Source organism: Strix aluco, chromosome 4, assembly GCF_031877795.1.
Source record: "Strix aluco isolate bStrAlu1 chromosome 4, bStrAlu1.hap1, whole genome shotgun sequence".
NCBI classification, from domain to species: domain Eukaryota; kingdom Metazoa; phylum Chordata; class Aves; order Strigiformes; family Strigidae; genus Strix; species Strix aluco.
Genome location: NC_133934.1, coordinates 381,444 through 396,867, shown reverse-complemented (window position 1 = coordinate 396,867; position 15,424 = coordinate 381,444). Strand labels below are relative to the sequence as shown.

The window sequence follows — 15,424 nt, the reverse complement described above, 5'->3', positions numbered from 1 at the left end:
ACCCTCCCAAGGGCGAGTAAGGTTGGCTGGTGGCCATAATTCAGATCTATGTCTTAAAGGAAAAATTGCTGTAAGATTATAGCTAGATATATTATAGAGAGACAACTTAATTAGTGAGGGTCTGTAATGGCGATCTGATAGGGGCCTCTTTTCGTGCCTCTTTTCCAGTCAACAAAATACACAGATGAGTTGTACAGACCCATAAATTGGGCTGCTATTACTAAGGCTAAAACTTGTTCGGTTCAGTGTATAGTTCATGCGACTGCTTGAGAAAGGGAAATCCCGACCTCCACAGCGTGTTGTGCCACGGCTCGATGAGGGCCCGGGCAGTCCCCTGGCCCTCCACTGAATCTTGCCGTGCGATGCCCCATTTACATCAACGTGGCTGCCATTGCTGCTAAAACATCCTTGAGGCCCCCAACACCACGCGCACTAACATTTAAAATACGTCCTGTACTCAAATGACACGGGGCCTGCTGGGGCCTAATCGCACCTTCGCCAAACTGCCCGCTCTGGTGGATGGGGAAGTTCTGTGGGGGGTCAACCGTTACGTTCCGTGTTCCGCGGTTCCCACCGCTCGTAGGGCTGTGATGTCACCGTGACCCTTGTCTCACAAACGGGTGCTGTTGTGGCTGCGGCGGCACACAGGCACCCCCTCTTTTTGACGTACATGCGGGGGGGCATCCGCATACGGTGTTATATTGGCACCGTTCAAACGATCTGACTGATTCTGTGTGTCTCGAGGAGGAAGCCAAGCCCCTCCAGCTCACGGTGTGTCGTTATTGGCTACTGGTACATCAGGATCCCACCAGCTTACTGGGGCAAAAAACAGTAAAAAAAAAAAACCGACGTGTGCCCAGCTGCTGCTGGCCAAACCAAAAATAACAGACCTGTACTTCCTGCTGAGTTGGTTGAAATAAGGACCAGAGAAGCAAGAAAGGTATTTTCTGGCGTTGGCATCGCTCAACCCGTGCCATCGTGTCTTCTGCTTTCTGTTGTAGTTGTTTTAGACTTCCCCCGGTGACAGCTGCCGTCGCCGAGTTCCTCAGGGCACGCAGCCTGCGCCCATCCCCGCATGCTCAGTGGAGGGGTCTGTGGTATCGGGTGGGAGGGTCGCTCCTTCCAGCTCACGATGTGTTTGACTTTCCTTGCCGGTGTCTACCGAGAGCCTGTGGGCGATAAAACACAAGCATACCCCCACACCAGCACATCTACTGGTCCTCACCAGGTCAGCTCTCCTTCAGGATCCTTGTACAAGACCCACGGTTTAATTCTAGTCTGTTGTGGTGCTAAAATGACGTTCCACCACTGTCAGGGCAAAACAATTTCTGTTTTTAAAAATTAAGAGTATATGAAGCCATTTCCAGCTGATTATATGGTGTGTCCGGAGAACTCCCCCTTCTTTGTTTTGAAATCAAGGCTTTTAGCGTAGCATGTGCATGTTTGACTAGTGCCTGTCCCATGGGTTATGCAGAATCCCCGTCCTGTGCCGAATCCCCCATTGCTGCAAAAACAGTTGTATTTTTTGAGCTGTGTAGCTGGGCCCGTTATCGGTTTTAATTTCTTTCAGCACCCCCATGTTCACAAAACAGCTCAACCAATGACTCCGTATGTGTACGGCCTTTTCCCCAGAGGCCGCAGGGGCATTTATCACCCCAGAGAACACATCAACCGTTACGTGAACCCACCGTAAGCGACCAAACGATGGTGTATGTGTTACGTCTGCCAGATCTCCGCGGCTCCCAGGCCTCTGGGATTCACCGCATTGGCAGGAGGGTACCCCCGCTCTGCTGGCAGTCCGGGCAAGCTCGGACGATGTCCAAAGCCTGTGGTTCAGCGAGGTCAAATGTTTTCTGCAGACTCCGTGCATTTTGGTGGAAAAACTCTTGAGAAGCCTGAGCTTTTTGAAAGGTTAACGTGGCTGCTACATGCGCATCTGCCCGGGCGTTCCCTTCCGTCAGCGGTCCAGGCAAATCAGCGTGTGACCAAATAGGGGTGATACTGGGCAAATCTGGGTGACTGAATATGCTCGTCAATCAGCACTTGCAATGCTAAAAACAGACACAACAGTTTCCTGTCATCGATTTCTTTTGCTAAAGCCATCTCGAGTCACTGACCCTAACTATGTCCACCAGGTTAGTGACCATATTTCCTGCCCGGAGAGGTTGGCAGGGTCGGGAGCTGCTCGTATTTCAGTTCTCTGGGTGGAACCCTCTCGATAACTCGCCCAAGGCTGCCACCTTCCGTCGTGTTTCCCTGCAGTGCCTGCCCTGCCAGCCTCGCCAGAGCCGTCTAAAAAACCAGTAACGCCGCGGGAAGTGGGATATGGCTGATCTGTACCATTTTAAGCAGTAAAATCAGTATGTTTTGTAATAGCCTGTTTGCTGGTAACGTCAAAGATATTTCACCTGTAAAGCCCACAAAGGCTGAAAGGTGACCGATCGCAGAAGCAGAGAGTTAAGCTGTTCTTTAGCACGTGTATGACCTGCAGGTCAAGCCCTGTCAGTGCCTGACATGGCTCTCGCCCTTTCTTCACCAGGGTGACACTGATCCACAAACAGCCTTGTTTTTTCCGGTAAAAAAAATCTGCTCCAAATATAATAATTCAGGTGCCAACTGACCGATAAGAGCCGAGGGCTAAGGGGCAGTAGGATACACAACAACCCAACAGCCCCACTGACTGGAACTGTTCGATACGCTCCCACGCTGTTATCGCTCCTCACCTCGGGGCTTATTTGATGTTAAATCTGCGTCTCCCTTCAACAAATCAAAAAGATTTTTTTACTCGTTGGGGAGCTATACCAGGGTGTTGCGCCCAACGGTTTCTGGAGGTCACTCAATGTCGTGGCTTCTGTATTAAGGCCTTTGCGGCCTGACAGTGTCTGTCCCGGGTGTTCCAGGTTCTACTTGTGTCTTTTGGGGGGAAATCTGCAGCCCTGACTGAACAAACCAGTTTCACAGGTGCTGATACCCCTTCCGTAAAGCTTCCTGCTCCCTTGCCGCTAACAGAATGTCATCCATGTAATGGAAAATCCATATATTGGGTGTCGTTGCCTGGGCGGCCCGCGCTGGGTGGCCATCGTGCTGACAAGGGTAGTTCTGGTTTTCATCCCTTGCGGTGACACTTTCCATTGCTGGCGTCTCATGGGCTGTGCGTTATTTATTGCAGGTACTGAAAAGGCAAATTTACCCCTATCATTTGGCTGTAGTGGGATTGTAAAGAAACAATCTTGAAGATCTATTACAATTTAAAACCAGTTCTGAGGTGTCACGGTAGGGTCTGGCACACCTGCCTGTAAAGCTCCCACAGGTTCCATTACTTTGTTTATTGCCCTGAGGTCCTGCAAAAGTCACCACTTCCCACTTTTTTTTTTTTGTATTACAAAAATAAGTGTGTTCCACAGGTATCAGAGGGTTCAATGTGTCTTGCTTCTAGCTGTTCTTGAACTAAGCATTGGGCATGGTGTAATTTCTCCCCTTTTAGGGGCTGCTGATCGACCCACACCAGCTTTTGTACTTTGTAGGCAGGCCATCAGGACCGTGGTCCCTTGCCAGAAGGCTGGATCTGCATGGTCACATCCCATTGTTCCAACAGTCTCTCCCCCACAGATTCAAGGGACAATCCATCCCACACAGCTGCACCCCTCCTCTCCGTCCATCCGGACCCTCACTGGGCAGGACCCTCTCACTCTTGTGGGGCAGATGTGCCGCCTATGCCGGTAACCAGGAGTGAGACATCTTGCTGTTCCCAATCGGGTGGCCAGTCACATTGTGTGATAATAGAAACATCTGCTCCTGTGTCTGTAAGACCTTCAAAAGTTCTGCCCTGAATTTTTATTGCCACAATGAGTTTATTTGTCTGAATTGCAGTGGCCCATAGAACGTTTTTAACTCCTGTGCCACTGAAGCCAGCGCTGCCCGGGGTGCCCAGTACAGCAATATCACAAGCTGAGCTATTTTTGTTCCTGGGGAAAGTATATAAACCCCTGATGCCTGCAACATTACTTTTATCTCACCCTGATAGTCTGCGTCAATTATCCCAGGAATTACCCTCAGTCCTTGCACGGACATGCTGGATCGACCCAAAACTAAACCCACCGTTCCCGAGGGTAATGGCCCACAGGCTCGGGTTGAAGCCAGGTACGTTAGGTCTGGCTCTGTAAGGATCAGTTCTGTGGTAATGACGAGGTCCGGCCCTGCGCTGCCGCCTGTTGCTGCGCGGAGCTGGTGAACCCTTCGGCCTGGCTGTGGAATACTTGGGTTTGCTCCCAGGGGCCTCGCGCCCTCCTCCCGTTTCCCGAAAGAGACACACCATTCTTGTCAAATTTTGACCGACATTGATTAGCCCAGTGAAATCCTTTCCCACACCTGGGACAAGGTTTAGGCAGCGATAGGCTTTGCCCCTTTCCGTGTTTACAATCTTTATTAAAACGCCCAGGCTTTCCACATGAGAAGCAAGTTCCCCTGGGTGACACTTTATTTCTTCCTTGCACTACTGATGAGGCTGCAGCGAGGAGCTGCGCCTCGTGCCCTCAGTATTTACATTTTGGCAACTTTCAGATATTCACCAAGCTCCTGGGTTTTTCTCCTGGAGCAGTACAAGCACCGCTTGGCAGTCAGTATTAGCACTGTGATAGGCCTGCTGTGATATCAGGGCTTTGGCTGCCCCAGGGTTATCCACCTGACTGGAGATCGCGGCCTGTAAACGATCTACAAATTGCCAATGTGGCTCCTGAGGCCTTGTTGGATGGTCACAAATTCCGCGTTCCCCAGCAGGCACCTTTTTCCACGCTATTACAGCAGCTCAGGAGCCCTGGGTACACAAGTTCTGATCCTGCTGGGTCCATATACTGCCCTTGGCCCACCAGCATCTCACAGCCTGTCGGCGTTACCGTCAGCCGAAGTTTCCACGGCTTGCTGAGCACAGAGATGTGCGTACTCGGTTTTCCAGATGGAATTCTGTGCCGGCGTTAATACCATTTTTATAAGTGCCAGCCAATCCCAAGGGACCAGTTGATATCCATGAGAGATTCCTTCCAATAGACCTGGTGTAAATGGGCTTCGAAGCCCCTTCTCATGCTTTGATGCTTTTCCATAGTTTGTTAAAAACCGGGTATGGCTGCCGCTTGGGTCTTGAGGTTACTGCAAACGCCACAGTGCCCCCGGTATTTAGTGCCTCCCTAAGACATGTCTCTAGCCTCGACCCTTTTCCCTGAATCTCTAAGTCACGTAGATCAATCACCATGTAAACAAGACAGGGGCAGGAACTGCAAACCCCAGCTCTTTTTTTTGTTTTAACCTCCTGTCCGACTTTCCACCACAATGTTAAATCAAAACTTCCCTCTGCCAGGACCCACGTACACCACCTCAAGACACAGCGCGATAACTCACGCCGTTGGCTGTCACCGAGCTCTGGGCGCCTTCAACAGCTGCTTGAAAACTTGCACGTACGGCTTTTGTTCCTTGGAAAGCCCTGACCCCGCGATTTAAGAGAAAAAAGAGAAAGGAAACCCCTTCTGCTCTCCCGTCCGCCGCAGCCTCCCCCCGCCGGGCGCTGCTGCCCGCTCCTCCTCGGCGCACACACACGCCGCTGCCTCCCTCGGTTCCTCACCCGGGGCACCGCTCGCCACTCTCAGACCAGCCGGGATTGGGGCGACACGCTGAATCGGGACAAACTCCCTCAAGTTTGTAGCAGGGGGAGCGTCGCTGAGAGCAGGTGCTGCTGCTCCCAGCTGAGGACAAAATGGTGACACAGTTTCATTTCTTCTACATCCAACTGACCTGAGATCGGGTCTGATCACTGCTCACCGTGCGCTCTGCAGGCGGCTGTAACAGGAACAAGCTTTTAGAAGACTTTTTATTAGGATGTTATTGTATGTACAGAATAACAGCAGGAATAATTGATCAATAGATATTGTCTTATAGGTTTAATTAATGGGATACGGGTGCTCTAAGAACAACACTGACAGTTCAATGCAAATCCTGCTCATTTGTGCCCTGTACAGCCCTTCATCACGGCTGGCTTAAAACCCAGCCAAGCTGAATTAACAAAAATCGAGCTTAGGGACTACGTTTTAGACATAAAGATAAGAAATAAGTGATTAATCTGGAGTAAGCAATTTAGGCTGGGTAATTAAGAGTTAGGCATAGACTAAGCATATGTTAAAGTTAGGCATAGACTAAGTATATGTTAAGGAGAACATCCTGAGATTTTTTTCGGAAGTCTGAAGGTGAATTATGATGATTAAGCAGCGCAGTAACCGTGATGGCCGGCACCGGCATCAGCGAGCAGCGGCGTCAGAACGGCGAGAACCAGCTGAAGCTGGGGAATAAAATGGACTTTTGAAAGTGATGAATGAAGAGCTGAGAATTCGCGGGAAAACACCGAAGACTTTTGCACTGCAGGACGTTCTGTGGGCTCACACAGAAACCCCCGTCACCCACTGGGGGGGAGTTGCTCTGTGTGTGTCCCTCCGCGGGCCGGCCGCCCCCTTCCGGCTCCCGGCCCCGCCCCTTCCGGCTCCCGGCCCCGCCCCTTCCGGCTCCCGGCCCAGCCCCTTCCGCCGCACGGCCCCGCCCTTTCCGCCTCCCGGCCCCGCCGTGCCGCAGCCGCGGGGCATTGTGGGGCGGCGACATGGCGGCGCTCAGCGCGGGACGGGCGGCCGCGGAGGTGAGAGGGGGGGTCGGGGGTGGGTTCTGGGGTGGGGGGGTGCGGGCTGGGGGTGAGGGTCGGTCTGGGGTGGGGGGGCTCAGCCTGTGGGGGGGTGCGGGCCGGGGGTGAGGGTTGGTCTGGATGGGGCGGGGGGTCTGTGGGGGGGGCAAGGTCTGAGCTCCAGGGGTGAGGCGTCCGCCTGGCTCGGGGGGTTCAGTCCGGGCTGTGGGGGTCAGGCTGGGACAGGGCTGAGGGGTGCTCAGGCTTGGGGCGGCGGGGCCGGGCTGGGCTGGGGGGGGCAGCTTGGGCTGAGAGGAATATGCGGAGGGTTGGGGGGGGTCAGCCCAGACCAAGGGGTGGGGGGCAGACCCAGGCTGGGGCGTCTCACCTCCCCCCTGCCTCCGCCCCAGGGTCTCCTGCGCGCCCAGAGCCTCGGGATGTGGAGGGGCCTGCGTGCCTCCGCCGCCCTCCCGCAGATCCCGCGGGCAAAGGTGAGCGCGGGGGTCCCCGAGCCCCGGGGCGGGGGGTCCCCCTGCCCCCAGACCCACCCTGAGCGCTCCCCAGCACTCCCTGCCGAGGCGTGGGGCTGCCGTGGGGAGCAGGGGAACGGGGCAGAGCGAGGGGTGGGCAGCGGCGGTCCCGGGGTGGGGGAGACGCTCCCGAGCAGGCTCCGCCTGGTGGAAGCAGCTTTTCTTATGTGCTCCGGTCCCGCTCCCTCCTTCCCCGGCAGCTCCTCTCTGGCTCAGCTATGCCCGCAGGCAGGGGCTGTGGGCAGGATTGGGCAGGGGCTGCGGGCAGGGTCACCACAGCAAGCGTTTTTCTGCTGGTGCAGCTAAAGCCAGCATGCGGCACTGAGTGCGGTAGCAAAAATCCTTTTGCTCCCGTCCTTGGCATTTAATCCTAAACTTACTGTAGGTACCTGTGGTAACATAAATAATACAGGAAATTACACAATAATGGTTAGAGATGTAAGAGCGAGCGGTAGCTTAGCACGCGCAAGCATTGTTCACACTCGGGAAACAGGAGTTGTGGTGGAGAGATGAGTTGTTTTCTGCGGAACTAAGGGTGGAGGAAACAACCCCAGTGCCAGGTAATGAACTGACGCCGTGTCGGTCGCCCTGGAGCCGCCGGGATGGCACGTTCCTGTCTGGAAGCAGAGCTGCCCTCCGTTATTATTTAAGGCGCAAAGGGAAGGGCTCAGCCCTGGGACTGGCCCGACCTTGACCTGGGGCCCGTCTGCTTCTTGAAATTTAGGTAGGCGAGGTTTTGTGCCCTGGGACTTGATTCCGATATGTTTTAAAAGTCAAAAGAAAAGATTACCTCGTCTTTCTTTGCCCACTTCTTCTTTCATTTTGCCTTTCTGTGATCACCGTTTGCCTACGCTTACATCGCTGCCACACGTGCGTTTCCTTGGCACGTGGCGTTGCTGCTTGTTTACTCCTCTTGTCCAATTACACTGTTGGGTGCGGTTCTTGCCTCTGGCTGGGCCTAGTCCTGAGGCTGGGTCTGTGAAATCTCATGCCTGGAGGTCAGCTCTGTACGGGGAATCACTGCTAAAGAAGGTGGAGATTAGCGAAAGGGCTGGGTCAAAACAGGAGGCAGCTACGGTGGGGGGGCAGGCAGCGTTGATTTGGAGGTGGATCGCTTGTGGAACGCCTCAAGAATCATCTTTGAGACTGATTTTAGTGTTTAGGACCCCAAAAAAAAAGCATGAACATGACAGACAACATGAATACAACAGGAAGACGAGACTCACACAGGAAGGCTTGGGAGATCCTGAGGACATGAAATAGGAATTAAGGAACATTTAATAACATTTAATAACACGAGATCGTGCTCTCAGCTCGCGTAAGAAGGATTTTTGCTGTATGGAGGGAGAGATGGTTCCTGGAAGCGCTGTAGGAGGAAAAGGTCTTCAGGTTGCCAGTGGATCACTGTCTGTGCGGTGCAGCATCTTCATAACGACACAGGAGCAGCAGCTCTTTATGTTAAAGCTTGCTGTCAGTGCTGCAGTAAATTTTTGTTCCCAAGAACTGTGCTACGGGTGCAGAGACTCTTCACGTTCCTCTGGTTGGCTGCCTGCGGGTGAGGGGTCCCATCGGGGCTGGGCTCTGGGGTGCAGCGGAAGGTCTGACTCCGCTTTGCTTCCTGTGCAGTCAGAAAATGCCAAGTCCGAGGGCACGTTCCAGGTGACGATGCTGCCTGGGGACGGGGTGGGCCCCGAGCTCATGCACGCCGTCAAGGAGGTGTTCAAGGTAACGGCCCCTCGCGGGACGGGGGGGATGGGGCGGGGGGGAGCAGCAGCTGCTGGTCCAGAGACCCTCCAGGACCAACCTGCCTGTCTCCTCCGGAGCCAGTTGTGAGAGCCCTGGGATTCCACCCTTTCCATAAATAGAATCCTAGAACGGTTTGGGTGGGAAGGGACCTTAAAGCCCATCCAGTCCCACCCCCCTGCCATGGGGGCACCTTCCACTAGCCCAGGTTGCCCAAAGCCCCGTCCAGCCTGGCCTTGAACCCTTCCAGGGAGGGGGCAGCCACAGCTTCTCTGGGCAACCTGTGCCAGGGCCTCACCACCCTCACAGGGAACAATTTCTTCCTTAGATCTCATCTAAATCTCCCCTCTGACAGTTTAAAACCGTTACCCCCTGTCCTATCCCTCCCCCCTGATGACGAGTCCCTCCCCCCTTTCCTGTAGCCCCTTTCAGTCCTGGGAGGCCGCTCTAAGGTCTCCCTGGAGCCTCCTCTCCTCCAGCTGAACCCCCCAACTCTCTCAGCCTGTCCTCACAGGGGGGTGCTCCAGCCCCCTGAGCATCCTCATGGCCTTCTCCAGACCCAGTGCTGTCGGCGAACTTGCCGAGGGTGCCCTCAGTCCCGCTGTCGCTGTGGGACCGTGTCCCGGAGCCGGCGTCTGGGTCTGTCTTGCTCGTCCCTTCCCCCTGTGCTGGGGCCGCTGGGGACGGGGAGGACACAGACCATCCTTGCTGCTCCCGTCGGGAGCGTGGCCGCAGGGCTGTTGTTGTCCAGCTGTCCAGAACCTTTTGTGTCCTTCTGACCCTCCTACCCTGTGCTGCGCCCCGCTCGCGGGCAGTGGTGTCAGAACTTGGGGGGCAAGTCAGGAGTTAACGGTTCTGGCTTCTCACACGCGAGCTCTGTCACATCAGAGGCAGCAAATGGGGGGGGTTGTCTGCCACGACACCGGTTACACAGCTGAAACTATAATTGCAGTAAGGAAGGGGAGTCCTGGGGTTAAAGGTGACAGAAAATGTCATTTGGAGGGAACTGAAGTGACCCCGAGGTCCAGGTTCAGCATTTCACCAGCCCAGTTCCCCCATCTCGCTGTGCGGGCAGTCTGGCTGGTCCTGGGCGTCGCGTCCGAGCCCCCTGTCCCGTAACGTGTAACATCACTCCCCTGCCGGGTCCGTCTCTGCGTCTCTCACCCAGGCTGCCAGCGTCCCTGTGGTCTTCGACGAGCATCACCTGAGCGAGGTGCAGAACATGGCGTCGGAAGAAAAACTGGATCAGGTCGTTGATTCCATGAAGGAAAGTAAAGTCGCCCTTATAGGTGAGGACTGGCGTGGGGGTCTGGCCTGCTCTGACTGCAGGGAAGCTGCTGTAGCTCAGGCGCCGTGAGGTGCTTCGGAGGGCAGGAGTTTCTGTGGTTAGGCCCTGGAGAAGGAATCGCGCTATCTATAAGTTAATCAGCAAATTAGAGGTACTTCCCAACCTTCCCAAAGGGGAGGTCATACCCAGCTTCTGCGTTTGGAACAAGATCCCCTCGTATGGCCCAAAGGGCCTCGGCAGGGTCCTGTAGTGAGAGATCAGTCTCCACTCTGGGCTGAGGTTCTGCTGAAGTGCCCCCTCCCCCAGCCCCTTTCTGCCCCCTCCCCCAGCCCCTTTCTGCCCCTTGCTCCAGCCCCTTCTGCCCCGCACGGGGGTTCAGGCAATGTCCGTAGCAGCTGTCAGCATGCTCCATGCTCTGTGTCCTTACTCCTTCTCCGTGTCTCCACGCAGGCAAGATCCACACCCCCATGGAGTACAAGGGCGAGCTGGCTTCTTACGACATGAGGCTCAGGTGAGCTCCTTCCCCCGCTCAGCTGCTGTGTCCGTCGCTGGGAGAACGTCTTGTGTTTGGTCGCGGGGTTCTGCGGGGCCCAAAGGAAGCGAGTCTGGGCCAGATGGGGAGTGAATGTGTTATCGGGAAGTGAAAACTCTGACTCTGCCGCTGCTTCTCTCGCAGGCGCAAATTAGACTTGTTTGCAAACGTCGTCCATGTGAAGAGCTTGCCGGGCTATAAAACGCGCCACAACAACTTGGACCTGGTGATCATTCGTGAGCAGACGGAGGGGGAGTACAGCTCTCTGGAGCACGAGGTGCGGGAGCGTCCCTGCGGTGGGGGGGGGGCATTGCTGGAGGAGGGGACCCTGCCCCGGGGCGTCGGGCTTGCTCCTGCTTTCCATACCAGAGCTGAGGGGCTGTGGGGCAGCAGGGCAGGACCCGTGATGGAAAAAAACCTGACAGGAGGGTGCAGAGAGGGGGGATGAGTCTCTTGAGCCAAGGAACCAGCGGCAGGCCAAGAGGGAATGGCCTCAAGCTGCGCCAGGGCAGGGTCAGACTGGCTCTTAGGAAGGATTTCTTTGCAGAAGGGGTTGTTGGGCGTTGGAATGGGCTGCCCAGGGCAGGGGGGGAGTCCCCATCCCTGGAGGGGTTGAAGAGTCGGGTTGACCCAGCACTGGTACGATTAGATACGCAATATATGATATGATCAAAAATACAAGCAAAAAAATGAATAAAAAGCCAAAACTTTGTGGCTATAGAAGCTTCTTTGTTTAAAAAGTAGTTAAGGAACTGGAGGAAGATATTTCTGTGAATGCTTTTTTTTCTCTTTGGTCAAAATGTAACTTTTTACTCAAAAGGTTCTAATATACAGATTTTTTGAGACTATTTTGTTCTTACCCTGTTTCCCTATTCAGAGTACACTAAGATGGCACTTAGGGGCACGGTTTAGTGGTGGACTTGGCAGTGTTAGGTTAACAGTTGGACTCGATGATCTTAAAGGTCTTTTCCAACCTAAATGATTCTATGATTCTGTTCTGTGATTCTGTGAGGGATCTGGTGGAGTTGAGAACAGTCAGGGTTTGGGCTGGAGGATCTTCCAAGGGCTTTTCCAACCTGGATGATTCTGTGGAATTAGGGGAGTATTTAGTGACAGGAATACTCGCAGCCCCCGTGAGGATGGTGGGGGGCTGCAGGATGGAGAATGCTGGAAAAAAGGGACCCTGGGGGGGGGGTGACGCGGTCCCTGCCGCCATGGTGTGGGTTGGTGAGGGCGCACGGTGCTTGCGGCGGCCGCTGACGCTCCCTTCCCCGCGCAGAGCGCCAAGGGGGTCATCGAGTGCCTGAAGATCATCACCCGCGCCAAGTCCCAGCGCATCGCCAAGTTCGCCTTCGACTACGCCACCAAGAAAGGGCGCTCCAAGGTCACGGCCGTGCACAAAGCCAACATCATGTGAGTGCTGCAGGAGCGGGTTTGGAGCGTTACGCGGCCGCCATCGCTTCTGGGACCTTGCGCTTGGGCTTTTGACCCCGAGCAGTGCCAGCCCGGTTCCAGCGAGGCCGGATTTTCCCTGGGAAGAGGGTTTTTTCCTCTCTCCGCTCTCGTCCCCAGCCTGAGGCCCAACAGCGGCATCCTGGGGGCTGGCAGCTGAGCAGGGGAGAAGCTCTGGCGCTGAAAGCTGAGCCATCATTGCTCCCCCTGGGCCCCGCCTGCTGCGGGGGGACGCCGGTTGCCATTGGGTCACCGGCTGCTGTGACATTTTCCCGGACCCTGTTTCTTGTCTCGCAGGAAATTAGGTGACGGGCTCTTCCTGCAGTGCTGTGAAGAAGTGGCAGAACTGTACCCCAAGATCAAATTTGACACCATGATCATTGACAACTGCTGCATGCAGGTGAGAGGCTGTTCCCCGGCCCCGCAGCCGTTCTGCCGAGCCTGGAAGGGCTGAAACCTGAAAAGCTGCTGCCGCTGGCCCGAGGTTTGCCCCTCACACGCGACAGGAGCCTTCTCCCTGCTCTGCTCCAGCCACCAGCAGGAGCTGCGGGGGTTGAAGGTGGCAGCAGTGTTTAGAATTGTAGAATCACAGAGTTATTTAGCTTGGAAAAGACCTTTCGGGTCCTTGCGTCCAACCATTTTAATGTGGCACTGCCAAATCCACCACTAAACCCTGTCCCTGAGCACCATGTCCACAGCTTTAAATACCTCCAGGGGACGGTGACTCCAGCCCTTCCCTGGGCAGCCTGTTCCAGTACTTGACAACCCTTTTGGGGGGAGAAATTTTCCCTAATATTCAACCTAAACCTCCCCTGGTGCAAACTAAGTCGTCTTGTCTGGGCTTGCAAAACTCTGCCAGGTGCCAGATCTGCGGCTCCTGTTTTGGCAGCGCTCCCCCGAGCCCAGCCTGGAGCTGTTTGCAGACGTGGTGGGTTCTCATGTCCCCCCCATTCCCTTCGTGCAGCTGGTGCAGAACCCTTACCAGTTTGACGTCCTGGTCATGCCCAACCTCTACGGGAACATCATCGATAACCTGGCGGCCGGTCTGGTGGGCGGTGCTGGTGTGGTGCCCGGCGAGAGCTACAGCGCCGAGTACGCCGTGTTCGAGATGGTGAGGGGCCTCGGGAGCCGTTACCAGCACCCTGGGGATGGGCTGGGGGGGGTTTGCAGGGGCTGGGGGCAGTGGGAGAGGGTCCATCACTGTGGTTTTTTGTCCCGCAGGGCGCCCGCCACCCCTTCGCCCAGGCCGTGGGCAGGAACATCGCCAACCCCACGGCCATGCTGCTCTCGGCCGCCAACATGCTGCGGCACCTCAAGTAGGTGCCTCCGCCCGGGGGGGGTGTGGGCAGCTCTGTCCCGGCCCGCGGGGGCTGACCCGCCGCTCCTCTGCTCTCCCCAGCTTGGAATTCCACTCCAATTTGATCGCGGACGCGGTGAAGAAGGTGATCAAAGTGGGCAAAGTGAGTAATCATGCGAGTGTTTGCGGGGGACGAGCTGCTCCGCGTCCTCCCCCACATACGAGCGCCTGGCTCCGGCCTCGTCCAGCTCGGAAAGCCGGGGGGTGCAGCGGGGGGTGTGGCCGGGGCTGCCCTCAGCCCCCCATGCTCCTCCCGGGGCTCGCTGCGGGCGCTGCTGGCTGGCCAGGGAAGGCCCCGGGGTGGCCAGTTCCTCGCAGGGTCTCTGGCCGGGGGCCTAGAGGGAAGCTGCTCTCCTCTCCCTTCCCGCAATCCTTTCACTCGGTTCATGATCACGTTTCTCCCTTGTTTCTCCCCCCAACCCCTTCCCTGTGTTGGATTTTTAGGTTCGGACACGGGACTTGGGCGGTTACTCCACCACTTCTGACTTCGTCAAGTCTGTGATTGACAACCTGCACCCCCACTATGGTTCCTAAGAACCCCGCTCGCCCCCGGGGCCGGCGCCCTGCAGCAGCTTCCCGTAGCTTACGGCCCAGCGGCGCGTCCTTCCCCCTCCCCGCCCGGCCCAGGGGCCCCGGGAGAGGAGGAGGAAGAGGAGGAGGAGGAGGGCAGCCCTCCCAGTTGCCCCCAGCAGGGATGGCTGGAGGCACTGAGGGGCCGGGGCAAGGCTCCCCGGGGCCACGCAGGGATGTCAGGGTGCAGGGGCTGTGCCCCCCACTGCACAGGTAGCTCGTAGGGCTGGGGGGGGGCTAGAGGAGCCCCCTCCTGCCCTTCCTCCTGCCCCGGCAGCTTTAGCAATAAAAAAACAGGGCCCACGTCCAGGAAGGCGCAGACGGTCCCTGTTCTGGCACGATCCTGGGGAGGAAGCCCGAGGCTTCGTCACCTCCAGGCCCCTGAAAACCAGGGTTTGGGGGGGTGTCTGCTTCCCCCCCCAAAGTTCATGACTGTTGTGAGAGCTGGGGGTTGCTGGGGAGCGCAGGGCTGGGAGCTGAGCTCCGCCCCCCCCATGCAGGGCAGCACCTCTGCTTGTCCCAGGATGGGCCCCACGGCTGCACCCCAAGCTCTTGGCACTGTGAGTCCTGGGGGGCTCCCTGGCCCCCCCGCCCCTCCCCGAGGCCCAGCTCTGCCCTGGCTGTGTGAGCAAGCGACTGGCGGGGGGTTTAACGCTGTGCTGTGTATTTGTCTTTGCAAATAAAAGGGTCCAATGCTTCCCCCTGCCCTGTCCAAGCCCTGCGGGGGGGGGGGGGGGTACCGGGGCAGGTTTTGGGGGGCCAGAAGGCAGGTGGGCAGCAAGGAGGGGGCTGGGGCTGAGCCCCTCACCGTCCCCTGCAGCCTGCGTGAGTCCTGGGAACAGCTCTGCCTGGGGAAGTGGAGGGGGGGGGGGGGGCAGCGAAATCATCAATTCCCAATACCCTGCACCCCTCAAAACCTGCCTCATTCCTGCAGCCAGGGGGTGAGGCCTGTGCACACACCTGGGGGGGCATCACAGCTTGGGCCTCCCCCCCCACCGAGGCACAGGGCCACCTTGGGGGGCCCCCTCCCTCCCGGCTGACGCTCCCCTCTCCTTGCAGGTGCGCACGGCGGACATGGGGGGCTACGCCACATCCCTGGATTTCACCCAAGCCGTGATAGCTGCCCTGGACGCGTAGGGCCCCGCGCCTCCCGCCGGTAACTTATTGCTTCCCGCTAATGAATGCGGCCCCCGCAGCACGAGGGGGGTCGGCTCCCATCTCTGCCCCCGCCCCTTACGCAGCCGGAGCAGCAAAACAAAGACAGAAAAGGCTCGACCACCCCCTCAGCCCTTTATTGCGG

General features: G+C 56.8%; 1 protein-coding gene across 2 annotated transcripts; it reads left to right on the top strand.

The window, feature by feature from the left end:
- Positions 1 to 6,559: 6,559 nt before the first annotated feature.
- Positions 6,560 to 15,402, top strand: IDH3B (isocitrate dehydrogenase (NAD(+)) 3 non-catalytic subunit beta). 2 transcript variants are annotated; one of them, XM_074821688.1, is made up of 12 exons: positions 6,560 to 6,670; positions 7,063 to 7,143; positions 8,809 to 8,907; positions 10,094 to 10,214; positions 10,664 to 10,724; positions 10,890 to 11,022; positions 12,025 to 12,158; positions 12,495 to 12,597; positions 13,162 to 13,308; positions 13,419 to 13,513; positions 13,597 to 13,657; positions 15,184 to 15,402. In XM_074821688.1, exons 1-12 carry the CDS (start codon positions 6,635 to 6,637, stop codon positions 15,259 to 15,261), a joined length of 1,149 nt encoding a protein of 382 aa, XP_074677789.1. In that variant the 5' UTR covers positions 6,560 to 6,634; the 3' UTR covers positions 15,262 to 15,402. The 2 variants fall into 2 exon arrangements, with proteins under 2 accessions (XP_074677789.1, XP_074677788.1); XM_074821687.1 differs by lacking the exon at positions 15,184 to 15,402 and adding an exon at positions 13,999 to 14,829.
- The last annotated feature ends 22 nt before the right edge of the window (positions 15,403 to 15,424 follow it).